This window comes from Carassius auratus, chromosome 20 (genome assembly GCF_003368295.1).
Source record: "Carassius auratus strain Wakin chromosome 20, ASM336829v1, whole genome shotgun sequence".
Taxonomy (NCBI): Eukaryota; Metazoa; Chordata; class Actinopteri; order Cypriniformes; family Cyprinidae; genus Carassius; species Carassius auratus.
Genome location: NC_039262.1, coordinates 10,453,050 through 10,474,557, shown reverse-complemented (window position 1 = coordinate 10,474,557; position 21,508 = coordinate 10,453,050). Strand labels below are relative to the sequence as shown.

Genomic DNA, 21,508 nt, shown 5'->3' with positions numbered 1-21,508 from the left:
TCATCACAAGAGAAGGAGCGGAGACTTATTAAACAATATGAATGTAAAACAGTCAGGCAACATTTAGAAATTAGTTTTTATGATGTGTTAATGTTGAAGTAAGCTCAGATCTATTTCACAACAATTATGAGAGTTTTTTTTTTTTAGAACTGTAAAATGTGATTGAATTTCTGCTGTAAATTAATTTAACATCCAGAGGGAAGCTACAATCTTTTTTGTGTGTTTCTCTACAGTGATACTGTGATACTGTCCAATTCTGCAAACGTAATACAACAACATTGCTTTACACACCAGATATTTCAATAAATGTTTCTATGCATGCAGTGTCACTGACATGAACAAGGCTTACAATATATATAAAAAAATTATCACATAATGTTAATTAAGTAATATTATGTGTGTTAGGTATTTATATTTTCACAATACTTATCTTTATTTAATGTCCTCATCATCCCTAGCCTTAAGGCATTTGACGATATAACAATACACTTGTGTAAACATGTTAAGTGATCTTTAAAGTTTGAAAACAGAATCTAAATTAAATACTTTCAAATCAACTCGGCAATATAAACAACATGTACACAAAAATATTGCCAAGAACATGGCAAGGAATATGGTCTGTGGCACTGTATGCACATCATAAGCTCAAATATACCGGTAATTTTAATGCCCATTTAATATAACACTTGTTTTTGAACATTCATCATGCTCTACAGTCTGCGATCTCTACTGTTAATTAATGGTTTCGTCCACACCAATACAGTTTCTCCTCTCCTCTGTTCTTCTTCCACTTGCAGAGTACTAACATCCTAAAGGTCTTCTGGAAAGTTTTGTTGCATAGGGCATAACACATGGGGTTGACGGTACTGTTGACATAGCAGAGCCAGTAGCCCAGATGCCAGAGGGACACTGGAATGCATTCAGAACAGAAGGTGGAGATGAGCACCATGATGTTGTATGGGGTCCAGGTCAGGAGGAATGCCAGAAGAATGGCACTGAGAGTCTGAGCAGCCTTTTTCTCCTTGATAAGGACCATTCGTTTCCGCTTGGTCATCTGGATCTTCAAGTTTGGATCTTCTGGTTTGGTAGAAGAGGATGTGGATGAAGAAGCCTGTGGCTCTGAGGACTGACAATGATCTGTGTTTGTGCGATTGGCTTCGGTACTACCTTGCAATGCAGTGATGTCGCTAAGGATTGGCTTGAACTTGTATGACATACATTTTTTATTGTTTGTCTGAGAGCATTTTTCAAGATCACGTAGGTATTTGCTGTCTTCATAACAGACCAGCTGTCCATTTTTATTGACTGTCGATTCTTGGTTCTTGAATGATTCACGTGGGGTTGATTCAGAGACTGACCGCTCGTCATCCTCTGATGATGTGTAACTGTTCAGGGTGGTGACCTGCTCTGATTTTGTCCACAACTCTTCAGACTGCAACGTTGTCTTAGTTACGTAACTCTGGTTGGATGAGGACCATGATGCTTGAGTCCCGTCCCTCTTGCTTTTAAAGCTAAAGCATCTTAGTATTGGCTTTCGTACTTTAGGGTCTTCATGGCTGTCCAGCGATGGATATCCTTGGAGTTCTGCTAAGTTCTTAGTACGTTTTTCTGTTTCTTTGTAGATTTTACAATATAAGATTGTCATGATGGATACCGGTACATAAAAGGCCGCTATGGCTGTACCAAATGTGATTATGGGTTCTGAGAAAAACTGGATCTGGCATTGGTCAGGAGAAACCTTTCTCTCTCCAACAAAGTACTGCCAGCACAGAATGGGTGGAGCCCATAATATAAACGATATCAACCATGCTAAGCCAATCATGATGCCTGCACGTTTTGGGGTCCGTTTAGCCCTGTAGGTAAGTGGTCTTGTAATAGAAAAATATCTGTCAAAGCTGATGACCAGCAAGTTCATCACAGATGCGTTACTTGCAACATAGTCAAGTGCCAACCACAGATCACATGCTATATTTCCTAAAGACCAGTATCCCATAAGAATGTAGGATGTGTACAGGTTCATTGAGAACACGCCGATAATGAGGTCCGCAAAAGCTAAACTGAGTAAGTAGTAATTATTAACAGTCTTAAGTTGGCTGTTGACCTTGAAAGAGAGCATCACCAGTACATTCCCCACTATTGTGATGAGACTCACGACTGCTGATACTGTTGCAATGATTATGACTTCCAAAAGACTGTATGAGGTAGGCAGGATAGCAAAGCCATTTCCACTTGCGGTAACATTTTGAATATCCATGTTCATTCTGTTACCGTTGATCGGTTAGAAAACTGATGACATTTTCACGGTATTCTTCATGTTTTCTTGGCAATGGATAGTCTGAAAAGACAATAAAGAGAATGAATACTTCAAAAACAGGAACATTTGAGCAGAAAAAAAATCATGTTTTGTGTGTGATGCCTTAAAACTAATGATTTTCATACTGGTCAAATATTTTATGGGGTAACAATAGCCTGCTACAATAAAGGCAAAACACTAAAGGCAAATCCATTGTTTTTCATACACTGGTCAATTCAGAACTATTGTATTGTTTCCTTAACAAGAAAACATCCAAAGTACACATTTAAGTGCTAATTTGATTAATTTTAAGATCAGAAATCTCATTTTCAGTAGCACTTTCATAAACTAAATCTTCAAGTTTTATTCTTATCAAATTTCTAAAAGTTTTAAGAAGAGGTTTGCATATATATATATATATATATATGTATATATATATATATATATATATATATATATAAATATATATATATATATATATATATATATATATATATATATATACTCTTAATATGTAAACTTTTAGTTTTTGAAGATTGAAGGTTGATTTCAAGCTGCCTGAATGAGAAGTTTAAAGTCAGTATAATTTTTTTTTCAAATTTTGTGTTTTTAATTCAACACAATTAAAGACGTTTACATCATCGAAATTACAAGCAATATAAACCGGCATATATGGTTCATATTTTCCCTTTACCTTTGTTAGATCACATTTATTAACTAAAGTGTTACAACCTTGTTCGGGAATGGCAGGGGGCAGAAACCACTGATCTTTATATAATGATTGTAGGTCAGTGGCAGAAACGCAAAACTCAAACTCACACTCTCATAGACTCTCTCTCTCACACACACACACACACACTAAACACATACTAATACCATACAAGCCCCGATAGGAGGACAGAGTGAAGGTACACAGGACCTAAAATTTCCACACTTTTATTAGAGCCGGGTCACCTTAGTGGGCCCAGACATCCTGTATGTAATATAAATGTGTAAGGGGGGTGTACAGTGGTTGGTCATTGAAAATTTGCTCTGATAAATGTTCTTCACGGAAAATTAGCCAAGGTCAATGAATCTGAGTTTGAAAAAGAATATTAATCGTAATCGTATTTTTTTTCTTTTGACAAAAGTGAAATGGGTCCCACAGACCCGATTACCATACAAAGGTTAATTTATATATATTAATTATTATCTGACACTGAAGACTGCAGTAATGGCTGCTGAAAATGCAGCTTTGCCATCACAGCATTAAATTACATTTTAAAATTTATTTGAATAGAAAACAGTTACCAAGAACTTATTTTTCACAGTATTGCAGTTTTCACTATATTTTGAACAAATCAGTGCAGCCTTGGTGAGCATAAAATAATTATTTCAATACAATTTTAAAAAATCGTATCACCTCCAAACATTTGAGTAATAGTTTGTGTTAACAAAATGTAAACTCTCTGCATCAACATGAAATAATAACTTGTAGCTATTCTTTTGTCTATGGGCATTTCCTAACTATGCATTGCATGAATTTCCATGGTTATTAAAAAAAGAACTAAACTCAAATTTTGAAATATTGAATATTGAATGAATTAACACAACTGTCTAATTGTTCAAAAATGAACCATCACAGAAGCATTTGTTCCTCAAGTTTAACGAGCCTAAATCCAGTGTAAGTGCAGAATAAGTTTCCATTACACCATTCTCTTGAGGGAATTTACTTTGCTCAATTTGCCTCTCATTTCCCTAATCTGCTTCCTCAAAAGCCACATTGATATTCATGAGATATATTTGTGTCATCTAATTTTAAGACAGCCAAGTACTGTAGGACTGCTCTGCCTCTTGTGGTATTGCAAGAGAAAGACTTTATATATCTATCATGCATCTCTGTGCAAACAAACATAGCAGAAATGTCATTTGTAACAATCTGTTTCTGTTGGTTGTGGCCAAACCATTAAAGTTGTACTCCACACAAAATTAGAGCACTTAATCTGTTTTGTTGCGCTCCACTTTTTTTCCCTGTACATTTGCGATTAGTCATCAGAGGTTCAAACTCGCTGATCCCTGTGAATGTGGGTGGAAATCGGATCTGTTCTCCAGAGCAAGAATTGTATCCATGACTTCAGGAATTGTGTAAGACAGCTTGTCCACCAAAATGATGTGATTGTGCAGCACCACTATGGACATTTTGTCATATGACAACAACAAAAGAAGGTTGGTGCTTATTATAGGACTTAAAAATTATTCAGTGCTTTAGCTTAACTGCTTTGTCTTTCATATTTTTAACCATGAAAAAATATCTTTAAATGTTCTGTTTGACTTTGCAACATATATATGGTAAATATGGTCACACCTCATGGTCAAATATTGCTATATAATGGCTTCAGCTAAGTTATAAATAGAAAGAAGGCTGTTCCGGTTTGTTCAGTCTTTCAGAGTTGCCCAACCTCCCCTGCGGTACTCAACATACTGTCCTTTATTGCATTATGATTCTGCCAGCAGGCTCTGATTAGTGTTGTGGTGGTAATGGACTGATTAGGTACAAAATGAGTGTAATTCAGCTTTCACCAGGGAGTGGAATAAAGTGGAGGAACATCCTTCCCTTGACCTTGAGGTTTCTCACAAAAGACCTCAATCATAACTTAATCTGCATTCACAAGGGTTTGTGTGCCTAAAAATGAAAATTGTCATCATTTAGTCACCCTCAAATTCCTACAGGCTTCAAACTACATGCTGACGCAATTTTTTATCATTCTTTTAAAAATGTTTTTAATTAGTTTGTTCCCACTTTGACATTTTCATTTCCATAGCTCTCGTGTAACTTGCAGTTACACCTCCTTATTGCTTTATGCAAATGACAAGAGAAACCGATTCATTAGCAGATGAGTTTCCTTCTTCATCATAGCAGGTGTTTGCACAGGGTAGTTTTTAGTTTAATCAGTGTGTTTGTGTAAGGAAATCCTTATGCGATTCATCTGGTGGTTTAGCATTCTTTGCCACATACAGTAAGACTGGTGTAGAGAGCTGAGACCGTATTTCATAAGGTATGAATTTGCATACAGCAGCAAGATTTCTGTTATCTGTTGACTAGCTCTGATCTGTTATTGTGCATGTCAAAATATGGTCTCCAGCAGCCCTATCTCTTAAGCTGTCACTGTTGAGAAAACTACATCTTTCAGATAACTTAAAATCATATTACTTTCACACAAATGGGTAATTTCATTTAGACTAATCTCATATCTGTTTGCAGAATAATCTGTCAGAAACTCTCAATAACATCTTTCAATTGGGATCTTACGTTATGGTCCCGTTGAAGCAGAAACTCACATTGGTTTGAAGACACACTATGAGGACGAGTGTAGTAGTTGATATATTGTAATATAAGGTAATAATGATCTCCTTTAGATGAAAATGAGGTGGAGCTCCCTCAGAAGGCGGCACAATTTCCCATTTAAGGAGGTTTAATATTTAAACAGGCTGTAAGCACAGCCATATTAGCTTTGCATTGATTTCTGGTTTCGGTAAAGAGTGTATTTTAAACATAATGCAGAAAATTGTATGTACAGATAATAAAAAATGAGAATGCATGCAGATAAAATGTTTATGATCTAATATTTATAATTAATATATTTATATTTAATATTTAACACAAAGGTTAATTTTTTTTAATCATTAATCCATTGTACCATGGACATTTTTACTGCCTTTGTCAGTCACATTACATTAACTAATATTGATTTATACAACCCAAGTGTTTAATTATTAGTAAATGAAAAAAAAAAACTAAACATAAAAACATTAACCTATAAACAGATGCAAAATTATTGGTAATGATTTGTTTATGAAAGCTATTGCATTCATGTATGTATGTACTTATTTATCACCCAAAAATGAAAATGCCAGAATTTTTTCAAAAATTAAAAATGAAACACAATGAATTCTTTAAAATGTCAGTCAGTGATATATGTTGTCTTTCTTTAATAATGTTGACCTAATATTCAGACAGACACTAGAAATTACTACCTTGTCTTTTTATCAGTCATATAAGATGTATGTCTTCAGTACTCACTGTTTTCAACGCCCAGCCTTGAACTCTACAGATCTGTCCTGGTCAGACTGTCACTCCTCCCAAACCTTGTCCTCTCTTGTAGACTCTCAGGATATGTGTCTAGATGCTTCTTCTACATCCAGTCATGAGCCTGATCTTAAATTATATAATCCTCAAAGTAGTAGTAACATGTTCTCCATTGTTTTTGGATGGTTTTCTTAAGGAAGAATCAAAGTAAAAAAGCTCCAATTGTGACAGCCACACTAAAGTCCATAACATTCATGGGTAAGCACCTGCTTTTCTCTCGGTGGTGGAGGATGATGGGGAAATGCTGCTGCTGCTGTTTCTCTGGATGAATATGTGCTGCTGCCTGTGGATGCACTGACAGACACAGATGTGAATGGCTGGGAGGAGGTCATTCCCAATGGGCTGGGATGATCGTCATGATTTGGGGCAGTGAACAACCGGCAGACGCCAAGAATGGGAGGAGGAAGAGGTGAAGAGCTGGGGGGCCGAGCCAAAGCAGAAGTGAGGGGATGAAGGTTAGACCATTTATACTTATATTGTAGACAGTCTGTGTGTGTGAAGGGGCGGTATTATGCTTACTAAAACATTATGGAGGCAATAATTACTCTCTTTTGACACAAATATTATGCCTGCGAGCAAATAGGTAGGTGGAAAGGATGGGTTAACTGGAAATACAGACGTGAGAGGGTCATTTCATGACATTTTGGTATATCCGTGGGAGCTACTTTAGCTTAAATCAAAGTAAAATGGTCATGTAAAATATCACAAGCCATTAAGGTTCCTAGTTAATTGTTCTTTATTTATATATATATATATATATATATATATATATATATATATATATATATTCCACCATTAGTTTTTTAGAACGATTGTCTGGTATTCAAGATAACGTTGCAACTTGAAGCAAATACCTTCTGTTCCACTGGGTTTAGTGTTTGATGAACAAAAAAGCAATATTTAATCTGCCATTGGTCAGCCAAATGAATATATATATATATATATATATATATATATATATATATATATATATATATATATATATATATATATATATATATATATATATATATATATATATATATATATTACTTATATATATTGTTTCAGTCAACTCTGCTGTGGCAGACTGGAGTAACAGTATTAAAGTGATTTTGGAGAAGTATTTTAACAAAAAAAGGATATATTTCAGCATTTAGGTGCTTTAACATTTTTTATTCATAATAGCATTCAAAGGTTTTAAAGTTTTTGAAAGAAATTAAAACTTATGTATTAAATTGATTAACAAGTGACATTAAAGTGTACAGTGTGTAGATTTACACTTGTTTTCAACATTGATAATAATGAGAAGTATTTCTTGAGCAGTAAAGAAGCATATTTGAATGATTTCTGAAGCATCATGTGACCCCGAAGACTGGAATAATGCTGCTGAAAATTCAGCTTTGCCATCACAGGAATAAATTAAATGTTAAAATATATTAAATATATACAATTTTTATTATAACTTGTAATCAAATTACACACTATTACTGTATTTACTGTATTCTTATTACATTTTATTTTTATTTTTATTAAAAAATCACTTTTTTAGGGGTTGGCCTGAATTAATTTTCCTATAAAATGTCTGGATGACTGGACTCTATAGAAGTGTGGTTTGATCTCTCTAATTCTGCTCTCACAGCTGCATGGGTATAATTAGTTACATCATGACTAATCAAACATGAAGTCTGTATTGAGTGATGACAGCGTTAGCACCATTAATCTGTTTGTCGTGCCCTTGCAAGATGTGTTTGTGTTAAGGGTTGTCTGAGCTGGGATTAAGTACAGATTGACCAATCCAAGGTTGTTTCTTTTCACACATTTCCTTTTATCAGAAGCAGCACAGTATCACTTGTTCATGTCGTCCAGTCAGGTTGACAGGAAATGGCTTATATAAGATATTACCATGTAGGGCAGGATTTCCAGGCCTCCAAGTTTATTGATTATAATGAGATCATAATGGAGGATATGAGCCATATCACATACCCTGGAGGAGGACTAATAACGAAGGGCATAGATATAGAGTGACAGCTCCGCTGTGTTTGCCTGCATCTGTGTGTCTGTCGTAACGTAGTATGTCTCCTCTGGGTCTCAGATGGCCAGCAGACACAACTCAGCCCTACACGCCACATACTCGGGTTACACTTGACAGTGAGAGCAGACTAAATGTTGCCTGAATTTCATGACCTTGTTTAGCTGTTGACTGCACTCCAGTATGTCTGTGTCCCTGCAGAGAGGGAAAGACATGCTAATTCATTACCAATGACACTGCACCTGTAGGAAACTGCCCCCCTCTTGACATTTTCTCCTTTATTTCAGTTCTTTGGGTCTCCACCTGTGGCCCTGGTAATGTCAGTTTCACCAGCTGGACCCTCCAAAAATGACTACACCCTGTTGGGCCAAAGCACTCTAGATTGTCTCTCTTTTTATAGCTTTTGTTGGAAAGCAGGAGTCTTATCTTGCACAAACTCAGCCATTGAAATGTAACTTGCTAAATATTCTTGTCTTATGATTCGTAGTAACGGTGGGTGATATACTGGTAGACACGATTAACCGGTAAAATTGTCAACTGGTAAAGATTTTTTGTATCTATCGCGGTTACACACTCACACATTGCTGTGCTATGTAGTCATGAAAATGTATTGTTTGTATGCGTTTTTAGCATTGCAGTTTAAGACAAGTGATTTTAAGCCATTGAAAAACAATCAGCATCAAAAGAGAACAGTTAAATACACACACTTATTTGTGCCAAAATACCCATCTTTGCAAGTATCATCGTAAACACAGTAGGGCCTTTCACACCGCAGGAACCTTTTCATAGTAAATCATGCGATTTTAGTACTGGAATGCAGAGCAGGGTCTTACCCATAGACAGTAAAAGAAATGGACACAGCGACCCCATTGGATTCAAAGGAGACAAGTGAAGTCAATTAGAAGCACGCACTTCCTGGGGGTCGGGCGTACTGCACAGACTCAAACTGAGCTTGATGACGTAGATGTCACGTGAGCAACCTGTAAGTCTTCTAATCACTGTGCAAAAAGAAATCTGAATCACCCACCGAATCTTCCAGAGAAGGCGAGCGTGAACAGGAGCAAATTTTGGTAAGTATTCTGATTACTTATCTCCCTTGACTTTATGTCTCCACATCCCCCACGATTGCCTCATAAACAGTAAAAGATTGCCTCCGAGCTTCTCCTCCTGTCCATATGGTAATTTCTCTACTGTGCGACAGAGAGTGGCTGGTTAAGACGCAATCGTTAGCCTATTTTTTTTTTTTTACAAAAACTGCTTCTATGGGACCATAAGATAAGATATAAGGTAATGGAGCATTTTATACATTTTCCTGTTTCTTTATAAATAATTAATGGACAAATGGAGTCTTTAAACGCCTCAGATGTAAAGTTATTCGCTGTCAAAGTGACGCCAAAATGAATGGGAGTCAAAGGAATGCTAACAGCAGGTGGGGGTCCGCTAGCCAATGGCGGCACCCAGGGGTGCTTAAAGAAATATGAAACCCTGCCCCCCCTGGTCTTACCAGCACAACTACTTCTTCTACTTCTTATTGTTTTATGTTGGGTGGCATCCAACGTTAAGGTGCATTACTGCCTCCTATTATAGTGGAGTGTAGACCAGAGTGACTAACAGAACTTTAATAATAATAATAACTACAAAAAAAAAAGTAAACACCCTAATAATATTATTTACTTCACCTATTAACCCAGTTTCCCTCAAGAATACAATTAAATAACTATAATTTCCTTTTTGACCAAGTATTTGCTTAGTATCTCCTGTGGTATCCTTGTTAAAATTTCTCTTTCTGTAATATATTCCTCCTCCTGGCAAAATTCACACAGACCTGTGTTACCAGCACAACTGGTACTAAACGTGACGTAAGTAGACACTAGTTGACCAGACGCATTCGAAAACGCCCTCAACCACCATGATTTAAAACGGCATGTAACATACTGTAAACAATGTGTCAATTATTTCGCGATTATGATGAACAGTGATAAATATATGGATGCTGAAAATCAGGCACTTATAGCAAATTTAGCACTGCCAGTTATTGTTGGAGATTCATGGCATGAAACAGAAGTTGAGATAGTCCTTTTTCCTTGTTGTGACGTATGTCCGAGTGAAACAGCTTCTCTGCAGAGCAAAAGTGGGCGTTTATCACCATGTGGGTGTTTTCAAACTGCTGGGTGTTTCTGAAACATGCAATCTAAATGATGCCCCTAAACCTAACGTCAACTATTACATCAACCAATCAGGTATCATGGTGTAAAACACCTTGATCTGGTAACTCCCATTACTTTCCTGCAGAGACCTATACTTGTCTGAAATGGGAAAAAGATGTAGGGTGGGGCTTTATTTCATCCTTCGGTAATTGATTGGATCATTGGAAAATGGGCATTGCTAACAAAAATGGATGCAGATTTGAATGCCTTGCACACAGATACGAAATTGCCGTTATTCCTCCTCCTTCAAAGTGCAAGAATTCAAGCCAACAGGCACGCATACTGGGATGTTTGAGAATAGGGAAAAGGACTTGAGGAGCGCAACCAAAAATTCAGTATTTTTGTTTGTATGATCCAATAAATCCTGTTTTTATTTTTATTTTATTTTTTTCAGCACAAACTGGTGTTCATGGAAGAACACTGGATATTTCTTCCCTTAAATGCTCAGTACCTGTGCTTGTGTGTCAGTGTTTTTGATCACGCATACTGTAACTATAGTCCCTTGCATCAAGCATTGGACAGTAATTATGATTGCGGGGGTGTGTTTTCACCCACACAGAGCATCAGAATGTCATCTCTGCAATAATGTGTAACAGTAACAACCACTGTGTTAATGACTTGCTCTCTTCTCTCTCTGCTGCTGTTACCATAACACCTGTGCAATTTGCATGAGGCTCATTATTTGAAACAATTTTGTATCCTTTAGACACCTTCATGAATGCTGGGAAGTGCAACAGAGGCCACTTGTTTCTAATCATTTACATATTGGCTTTCACTATCTTTTAATCTATCCACCATAGCTTACTCCTTGTGAATTTCCTGTGGTAGAGAGACAATTGTTCCCTTTTAGCCACATCACTGAAATGTGGCAGTTTTTTTCAAATCATATTTACAGGTTAAAGGTTCAAGTTACATTTTTGCATTAATATATGATTGTGTACTGATAGCTTTTAGTTATAAATAGGCTGAATGGTCTAATATTATGTCCCCAATGAACCTGTTTTATGATGCTGCCAGGAAATGGTCCCCTGATTGTCCCTTCGAGTTCTTGTTTGCCCAGAGATGCATTATTTGGGGCAGTGTTGATATTTGGGGCATGAAGTCCTTTGGTATTTGGTTGGAAGTGGATGTTTTTAATGGGCGTTGTCATTGAAATGCCTCTGTAATTTAAGTTTATTCCTCTGTAATTTGAATTCTAGATTGGGATGTCTATAATAAGAGATGAAAGAGAAATATTTCAAGATATTTTGGACAGGTTTTTTTTGTATGCCTTGTATTTGGTACACTCACTTAGATCTGTCTTGAAATTCATTGCAGTCCAAGTCAAGTCAAGTCTGCTTTATTGTCAATTTTTCCACATGTACAGTACATACATACAGAGAATTTAAATTGCATTACTCTCAGACCCTTGGTGCGTATAGATAACACTACTGAGGTTCAGAGTTATTTGGAGAATGGGGAAATAGAGGAGAGGGGGGCAAGGATAGGAGGGAGTTCAGCTTCCTGACAGCCTAATGGATGAAGCTGTCCTTCAGTTGTGTGAAGGCTGGGTGGGATCACCTGCGATGCAGAGGGCTTTACGGGTGAAAGTTCTCAGCTGCTCTCACTTTGCGTTGAAGAGTCTTCCGACAGGACGCATTGCAGGCGCCATACCACACAGTGATGCAGCTGGTCAGGATGCTCTCGATGGTGCCTCTGTAGAAGGTGCACTTGATGGGGGCCAGGGCTCTGGATCTTCTCAGTTTGTGGAGGAAGTAGAGATGCTACTGTGCTTTATTGGCCAGTGCTGTGGTGTTGTCAGTCCAGGAAAGGTCCTCTGTTATGTGCAAACCCAGGAACTTGGTGCTGCTCACTCTCTCCACAGACATACCATTGATGGTCAGAGGAGCATGCTGAGTGTGTGCTCTCCTGAAGTCAACAACAATCTCCTTCGTCTTCTTCACATTCAGAGAGAGATTGTTGTGTCACTACACCACCCGGCCTGGCGGCTCACCTCGCTCCTGTAGTTTGTCTCATCTGTGTTGCTAATGAGACCCACCACAGTCGTGTCATCTGCAAACAGGCTCCAAGCGTCTCTTAGCCTCTCTGATGCCTCAGGATAGGTTGGCCCTAGCTGTCCTCAGGCCGACCTCATCTCCAGCTTTGAAGGCAGGGTTCTGAGCCTTCAGGAGTCTGTAGACCTCCCCTGTCATCCACGGCTTCTGGTTGGCCTTTACAGTGATGGTCTTTGTGACTGTTACATCAATACACTTGGTGATGTAGGCAGTGACAGTCTCCGAGTACTCTTGGAGGTCTGTGGTGTTATTGTATGTGGCAGCCTCCTTAAACATATTCCAGTCAGTGGTGTCAAAACAGTCTTGAAAAGTCTCTGATGACACTTCCGGCCACACTGAACTGGTTTGGCAACTTTAATGAGCGGTCTGTATGCAGGCATTAGCATGACAGTGGTCAAAGGCACTGAGATGGGGGAGGGGAAGGGCCTTGTAAGCTCCTCTATGGGTGGTGTAAACAAAATCCAAAATGTTTTTACCTCGTCTTGGAAATTTAATGTGTTGCTGTTTTTTTGGGAACACACTCTTGAAGTCTGCATGGTTGAAATCCCCAGCTATGATGAGAAAAGCATCAGGATGTACTGTCTGCTGCTCACTGATGTGCGGTACAGTTCATTTAGTACATCGTTCCTGTTGTTGCTGTTGGAGCTGAAAGGAAAGTAAACAGCAACGAGCAGTATGGCTGAATATTCCCTCGGCATATAGAACGGCTGGCACTTCATAATCATAAGCTCCACCAGGGATGAGCAATGTTTGCAGACAGCATTACAGCACCACGCATCATTAATGTAAACACAAAGTCCGCCGCTGCGTGATTTACCTCCCACGACGAGGACTCTGTCCGCTCGATAGCATGTCAAACTGAAAAATATGTATTTTGGCTTTGAATGATCCAAAACGATTATTTAAAAAATAAATAAAAGCAAATACATAATTTTATTAGTAATAAAAGTATTAATTGCAAGTATTATATATATATATATATATATATATATATATATATATATATATATATATATATATATATATATATATATATATATTAATGATTTGAAGGTAAACATTTTTACTTTTTTTCTTTGTGCAAATGTCATATTTAAAGATGTGTTTTTTAAATGAAGCATGTGTGTGGACTTTACAGTTCTTTCCTTTCAAGTCTAGACACTAATTGTTAAACTGTTGGTGTTCTGCATGGCAGCGGTGACGTATAGTAAATAACCGTCTTATTGTTTGGAATTTTCAGCTTGAAATGTTTTAATTGCAATCATCAAAGACTGATTTATTTTGATGGTTCAGTTCGTTATGGAGTTGCTTTGTGTTAATTGGCTTAGCAATGATTTTGCTCAAGAACCGTGACGACAAAGTAAATTAGCATTTTCTTCCAAAGGGCTGTAGCCTCCCTGCATTAAGTGGCATTTAATGACTAGCAGTGGATGGCCTGTGCTCTTTTTAATACGGTTGGGCTTGTAGGTCCACAGCATTCCATGGTCCTGTTGTCAGTTTTTTATAGGGCCCTTAAAAAAGCAATGAACGGTGGCCAGATTTGGGTTGGCAGGCTGCATACATAATGCTACTCTCTGAGGGGAAATGACCTGTACTTGTAGCGCTGCTTCCTGTGGTACTGCTCTCCCACATTCAGAGAACGCCAGCATGCTGAGAGACACACATCTGCCACTTTGACTTGTCACACTGCACCAGAGATGCTTCTGTACACTTATTTTTCATTCACATCAGCCGTTTTTACCTGTTAACTGCCTATTTGCTATTAGGTTGTGTAAAAAGTAGGGATGCACATTGCAAATATCGACCAATTATTAATAGGACCGTATTGAAAGCAGCTTCAAGCCATCTGTGCCCTATACAGTATCGTACACTAGTTTTGTGGCCTATTTATTGCTTATTGTTTGTGATGAACTGAATTCAGCTTATTTAATTCATGTTTAATCAATGAAAATAATTATTGAGTATTTTTAAATGTAACATTTAAACGATATATCGTTTTATACACAATTTAAAATGTAAACAATTAAAATTTTTATGAAAGGAAAATCGTTTGGAATATGGATTAAGATAAAGAATTGGCCAGTGACTACGGTGGCCCTGTAGTGCACAATACAATAAAATCACCACAGCACATAGGACTAATTCATTGTGCTGTGCTAATTTAATTGTGCTGCGGCTTGTTTCCATTGTTTTGTGATAATTTTTCTGGTTTTGTGGTCCTGGGTCACACATAGTTTGTTTCTTATTAAGATATTTAATTAGTTAAAAAGTCACAGTTAATATATATATATATATATATATATATATATATATATATATATATATATATATATATATATATATATATATATATTAACTGTAGACTTGTTTTATTGTAATTATAATTAACAATTGGGGAAAACTTATTGTTAACATTTGTTTTGTAATTCTCATTATGCTTAGAGATGATTCACTGCATTTTTCATTCAAAATATGACCCAGAATGATCCTGCAGAGGTGAGTAAATAATTGAATAAATTACTTTTAATTAATTATAGTCTCAACATGTTAAGCTGAGAGAAAGTATTTGACCATTATTCACAAGATCATTTGTTTTAAGTCAACTGTTGTATGAAAGAAGTGCTGAATATCAGCATTCTTTCATCCGTAATAATACACAACTTTATTGTTTATCAATCATAACATAAAAATAATTATTCGCTTTTGATCCAGCACATTATATTTTTGAATCCCTACTAAACGGTGTCCATATGATAATTTCTTAATTTATTCCTGCACTTATACAAATAAAGTGTTTATCATACCTCATTCACAGCAGTATGTCACATGCAGCTGGTTTGTTATACGCACTAGCCACACTACTTGCTATGTTAAAGCTACGCTGCACCTCATTGCACATGCTGACAGGACCTTTGCTTATTGTTATGGCAGCAGTTTCCATGGCGCTGTCACTACCAGTGAAGGGAACATGATGAAATTGCCTGGACGGCATGTCCTGTCCGTAGCTTCACTCATAACAGCGTTTCTACACTGATGACATCAAGCACTGCGTACTTGGAGCCTGCTCAGCTTTAGCAGGATAATCTTGTTTCCTGTGACGTTGCTTCTGAGTCAGTGGGATGCTAGATAGACAAAAACTTTAATAGTAGCATGTTGTTGTTTTTAATTGCAGCAGTGTATCTTTTAAACACATTATATGAAGTGGCAGAATGCTTCTGAAGTGCTCTTTTGAAGAAGGATTGCTCCTCTTGACCCTGAGACCCTGCTCTGTATCATCCGTATCGGTTTGGCCGACTGCAGTTGGCAAGTGTGTCTCGAGTGAAAGAGCGTTTCTGAGGTGGGAAGCACTAAGTATTCAGGCCGGGACAGCTGTGCGTGACAGACCCAAAGCTTCTTTCTTCAGCTGTCCCAACTTGCTGCCGCCTCAGAATTCACACTGCTTGTGTCAAGGTGAAAATGACTTCAAAAGATGACACACGTTGAGTTGCTGCTTCTGTGAAAGTGCGCAGTGAACTGAATGTTTACAATATGGAGATGTAAGAGTTGTTTTTCTTGGCTAATGATTGAACTTAGTCATAGATGGGCTTGTCACTGCAATACAGGTTCTAGGAAGGTGAGCTATAGTACAGTGGTTATTGTTAATGAAAACTATTACACATTTTTAATGAAAAAAATGAAAAACAAATATTAAAGTGGTCGTATGATACTTTTTAAAGATCATTATTTTGTGTATTTGGTGTAACCGAATATGTTGACATGGTTTAATGTTCAATTTGGGTGGTGTTGGCGCAGTGGATAAGACACATGTCTCACATAGAAATATTAGCTAATTTAAAATACTGTAATAGTATATGAATAATACCAAAATAGGATTAGTATTTATATAAATAGTATTTATTTCCAATTAAATTTTTTACAGCTGGATAATCACCAGAAAGTGTACATAATGTGATATATAATATTGATTTTAGAAATGTAATTAAACCAATGTTATCATTCATGATAATTTCATATTTAATCATAACAAAAAATAAGTTATATTAATAAAATAAATAATCCGACAAATATTTATAATAAACGTTATTTTGGACTTTATTCATAACGTGTGTATATATATATATATATATATATATATATATATATATATATATATATGTGTGTGTGTGTGTGTGTGTGTGTGTGTGTGTGTGTGTGTGTGCGTGTGTGTGTAAAAAAAATAATAATTCAGTAAAAGTGGCACATCAGTAAATTACACTAAAATAATGAATTCAGTCTAAGCTTCCTGAAAGTGTCAAAGCAAAACTAATACATTACCTGGTGACTCACCGAATTCACTTTGATTTAACTCCAAGTGATATATAAAAACATATATTTTTTCTCTTTTTTTAAAAATCCGTTTCAGGGGACTCATTTACACAGTTCAGATTCTCTGATGAGAAGGGCTGTGAGATGGACTCGCTAGCAAAAAATCAGGTGCATGATCAGTCATTCCACAAGTTATTAAGTATTAAGATTCACTTGCACGTTTTCCACTGCAGTCATTGAAATCCTCAAGTCGTTGTTTGAGGAAGCATGTTCTCATGGTTGATTGTGATTTCTTCAGATTCTAGCTCTGTTTAAAGAGCTGCCAGCTTTAACTCAAGTCACTTCAAGAGCTTCCACTGCACACAAGACTGAACCTGGAGGCTGAGCTTGTGCAGGTAGATCAATTGCTTATGAAATACTTTCTAGCACCAGTGAAAAATGTGCTAGCGTTTTAATATGTTTCAAGTGACAACCCCATTGAACTTCCCTGCCTCACAGAACCGACTCGACTCCAACAGCTGGACTGAAAGCTCCTCAGGTTCCAGGTATCACATAGACTCTCAGTGTCTCCACAGCCATCCCTCCTGCAACAGATGATGCTGACCAGGAGCTCGACCTTCTCCTCGACTTGCAGAAACCCATCACAGAAATGACTTCAGTCGAATCCCATGCTACAACAGATGACCTGCTAATCAGCCCAACACAAGGTTGGTATATGTTTGTTCTTAGTTTTTTTTTTTTTTTTTGTTAAAAGTGATGCCGTGTAGTTTAATTAAAATTAGCATTAGTAATAACTTCCAATAATAAGCTACATAAGTAATGTTTGTGATTGGTATCCCCTCAACAGGTTCAGGAGAAGAAGAGAGAAAATATCAAATGGTTGATATGAAAGACACAAAGCCCGAAGTGAAAAGTGAAGCTAAACCTACGAGACAGGAAGTGAAAGAGGAGGATCTGGAGGACTGGCTGGACAGCATGATCTCCTGATCCTGCTGTGGATTAAATCGGCCCATGCAGCTTTGCTAATGCTGACATAGCGTTACTTCTGTGTGGACGTGAACATCATACCGCGACACTTCATTAAGTCTTCTAATAGCCCAGACTAATTCAGTCCCGTGGAATATAAAATGCTTTATCAAAGTATTACTGATTAAAAGTGATGTAATGCGTTTTAACACTTTTCAGACCCGTCATATTCGCTCTCATCACTTGACTCCGATTAAAAGCAGCTATGACCAGTTTGGATTTATTGCATTAGCTACTTTATTTTCCTTCCCCCTGCTCAAAACAAATGCAAATCACCAAAGCTACTTGATACATACAATAGCAGTTTAGTGTATTGTCTTCTGTTCAATAAATGTAATTGTTTTTGTCCTCGAATGTAGATTCCTATTGTTTTGCAATCGTGCTTCATAAATGATCTGGCAGACACGATTTCAGTGATTTAACCTTAACCAAACATTAAAAAAGCAGTGTAATGGTTAATCATGAACAAACGTGAACTAAAGCTACAAAACTACTAACCCTGGTGAGGCAGTCAGTGATAGTCGAAACTAAACTGCAAATAGCAAAAGATATGAGCAGGAACAAAATGTTTGCATAGTCTCTTGTCATAAGGCACTTTTCTGTAGGAGAAACAGCTAGTGGACTGAAGCAGATGATGTTATATTGCTCATTCCACTAGTCAGGTTACCATCCTTAATGGCATTGCACATTCTTCATAGTCTTTTCTTGTTTTGTTTTTTAAATCAAACAGGCAGAAATTGTGTTTGGCACTCATTGAATCCTAAGAAGGTGTTCTTGTGCATATTTGTGTAGACGTTCATTCAACATCAAAAGACATACATATGTTAACATATCTCACAAGTTTGTGTGCATTTGTGAATTAAGCAAATGAGGCATTTTCCCATGTTTTTTAATCAAACATGGCTTCGTGTCTTAATTTGGCAATGTGTGCTACATGTTTTGTTTTTTTCTTCGCAGTGTTGCATTTGAGTTCACATTTTTGGCTCGATCTCAATGAGTTCTCAGTATGTCGCTGTCATTTCTGGTAAAGAAACGATTGAGGTTGTTTTGATTGGATGAATTAGTGAGCAGCAGATGATGAGAGCTAGGTTAAGATGTTGTGTCCGACCTGTACAAGGTCCTAAAATCCATGTGGATATTAGGAGCTCATACAGGTTCTCTCATATTGGGACTGAGGACAACATGTCCTCTAGCCCAGCAGGTCCTCGTACTGCTTCCGGAAACAGTCTCCAGCAGGGAAGAAATCCCAGCATCTCTCCTGATACATCTTCCAAACATACGACTCCTGGAATATAATAATAATAAGAGGACATAATTTATTAAATATAATAATATACAATAATGGTATACTATAATAGACACGTCTGAGATCACACATTTTTTTTAAAGACGAGGATGCATTTAATCCATTGAACATGACAGAAAAAGACATTTATAGTTTGATTTTCAAAATAAATTATATAAAAAAAGCTGTTATTTTGAAGCTTAATCTTAAGAAAAAATCTTTCCACAAAAATATCAATGAATGTTTTCAAAAATATTACTAGGAAATGTTTCTAGAGCACCAAATCACAATAATTTCTGAAGGATTATGTGAGGCTAAAGACTGGAGTAATGGCTGCTGAACATTCAGTTTTACCATAGAAATACATTTTGACTCATAAGTTTACATACCCCTTGCAGAATGCGTAAAAATGCTACTAATTTCAACAAAATAAGATGGATGGTGAATTAATTTAGTGCTGTCCTGAATAAGCTTATCATTAAATGAATAAGTGGTGGACCATCCAGGTAATGAAACCGTATTAAGATTCAAGGGTATGTAAACTTTTGAGCCATTTTTATAATTTCAGTTATTTTGTGTTAGGAATTATATGCTTGTTCACAAAAGCTTGTTAAAAAAAATAATAATAATGTCAGTTATTATGATCCCTCTAATTTTATTTTGTTTTCAACATTTTGCATATTCTGCATATACAATCATATGAGCAGAACTGTACATTTCATTTTAAAATCTATATAAATAGAAAAGCTTTTTTGAGTGGTATTTATATTTCACAATATTACTGTTTAACTGTGCTTTTGCTCAAATGAATGCAGCCTTATTAGTGAGCTCAAAAGAATTATTTCCAAAATATATTACAATAAATCTTACCGACCCCAGACATCTTGAAAGGTAGTGTATACTAATTTTAATAAACTAGACACTAGTCTTAATTGGATTAGTAGATTACCTGACCAGTGTATTCAGTCTCATCTTTGTTGATAAGATACATCAGGAAGAATCTGTTAGAAAGGAATATTTGAATATTCAGACGTGTTTAGTCGATAAATTATGCATGTCTTTGCATATCGGATGTTTATGTTATGTCATATGCAGTGTTTACTCACAAATAGTTGGCCAGATTGTGCTCTTGTAAGGTATGGGTCTCAAAGCCGTGCGGAATTCTGTCAAAATAGTCATTCCCGATTCCACAGATGAAGCATTTTGTCTGCAACAAAGATAAAAAAGTTCAAATAATGGAAGTCTGTGCTCTTTTTAGACCTTATAATGAGGACATGTGACAGCGCTCACCTCCATGTCCTCTTTCACCTGCTCCTGCTGGTCTCTCAACTCACCGAAGGCATCAATGATCAAACCTGGTTTGAAAATGAAAGCATTCACCATTATGTAGGTGTTCTGAATCTGCACAGTATTGACTGAGATTCTGATGAGTTGGGTAGTTTCGTGCTATTTAAGATCAGTGCGGCTTATAAAGGATACCCTGAATGATGGCCAGCAGAATGACGATGACAAAGAAGAAGAAGGTGATGTCAAACAGAATGCGGTAGAGCTCAGACGGGTCACCGGCCGGGTCCTCGATTTCGTCACCGATGCCACCGCCAGCTCTCACACCCACGTACATGTGGAACAGGTAGCACTGAGGAGTCATGGGATTCATTTGAGTTTTTAATGATCTAGCAAAGCAGTTTGGACATTACATACACAATACTGTTCAAGGTTTGAGGTTTGTAGAATGCTTTTTCAACAAGGCTGCTTTTATTTGTTCAAAATACAGTAAAAAGATATCGATACAATGTTTGAAATATTATTACAATTTAAATGAACCAATTTAAATTGTAATATATTTTAAATGGAATTTATATCCGTGATTGCAACTAAGAATTTTCAGCAGTCTTCAGTGTCACATGAGCCTTCAGAAATCCTTCTGATATGACAATTTAATCAAGTAACATTTTATTTTTCGATATCATTTTTGAAAACAGTTGTGATGCTTAATACTTTTATTTATCTGATATTTTGCTTTTTCTTTACTGCCACTTTTGATCAATTTAATGCAGCAATGCTGAATATAATTATTTAATTTAAAAAAAAAAAACGTACTAACCAAAAACGTTTGAACATAATACATATGTCTATGAAATAATAAAATATAAAAGTAAAAATGTAAAATCAACTCTTAATATTTCCCTGGAAATTTATTT

The 21,508-nt window shown here is 36.6% G+C and overlaps 2 protein-coding genes across 2 annotated transcripts in view; both read right to left on the bottom strand.

The window, feature by feature from the left end:
- Positions 1–190: 190 nt before the first annotated feature.
- Positions 191–2,329, bottom strand: chrm5b (cholinergic receptor, muscarinic 5b). Its single transcript, XM_026195173.1, has one exon. The coding sequence runs from the start codon at positions 2,258–2,260 to the stop codon at positions 737–739; it is 1,524 nt and encodes a 507-aa protein (XP_026050958.1). The 5' UTR covers positions 2,261–2,329; the 3' UTR covers positions 191–736.
- Positions 2,330–18,235: 15,906 nt separating this feature from the next.
- LOC113120877 (ryanodine receptor 3) overlaps positions 18,236–21,508 on the bottom strand; it is a 72,303-nt gene continuing 69,030 nt past the window's right edge. Inside the window, 5 exon segments of the mRNA XM_074559974.1 lie at positions 18,236–19,307; positions 20,257–20,308; positions 20,414–20,514; positions 20,598–20,662; positions 20,787–20,943. Of these exon segments, the coding sequence (XP_074416075.1) occupies positions 19,212–19,307; positions 20,257–20,308; positions 20,414–20,514; positions 20,598–20,662; positions 20,787–20,943 (471 nt within the window). The 3' untranslated portion in view covers positions 18,236–19,211.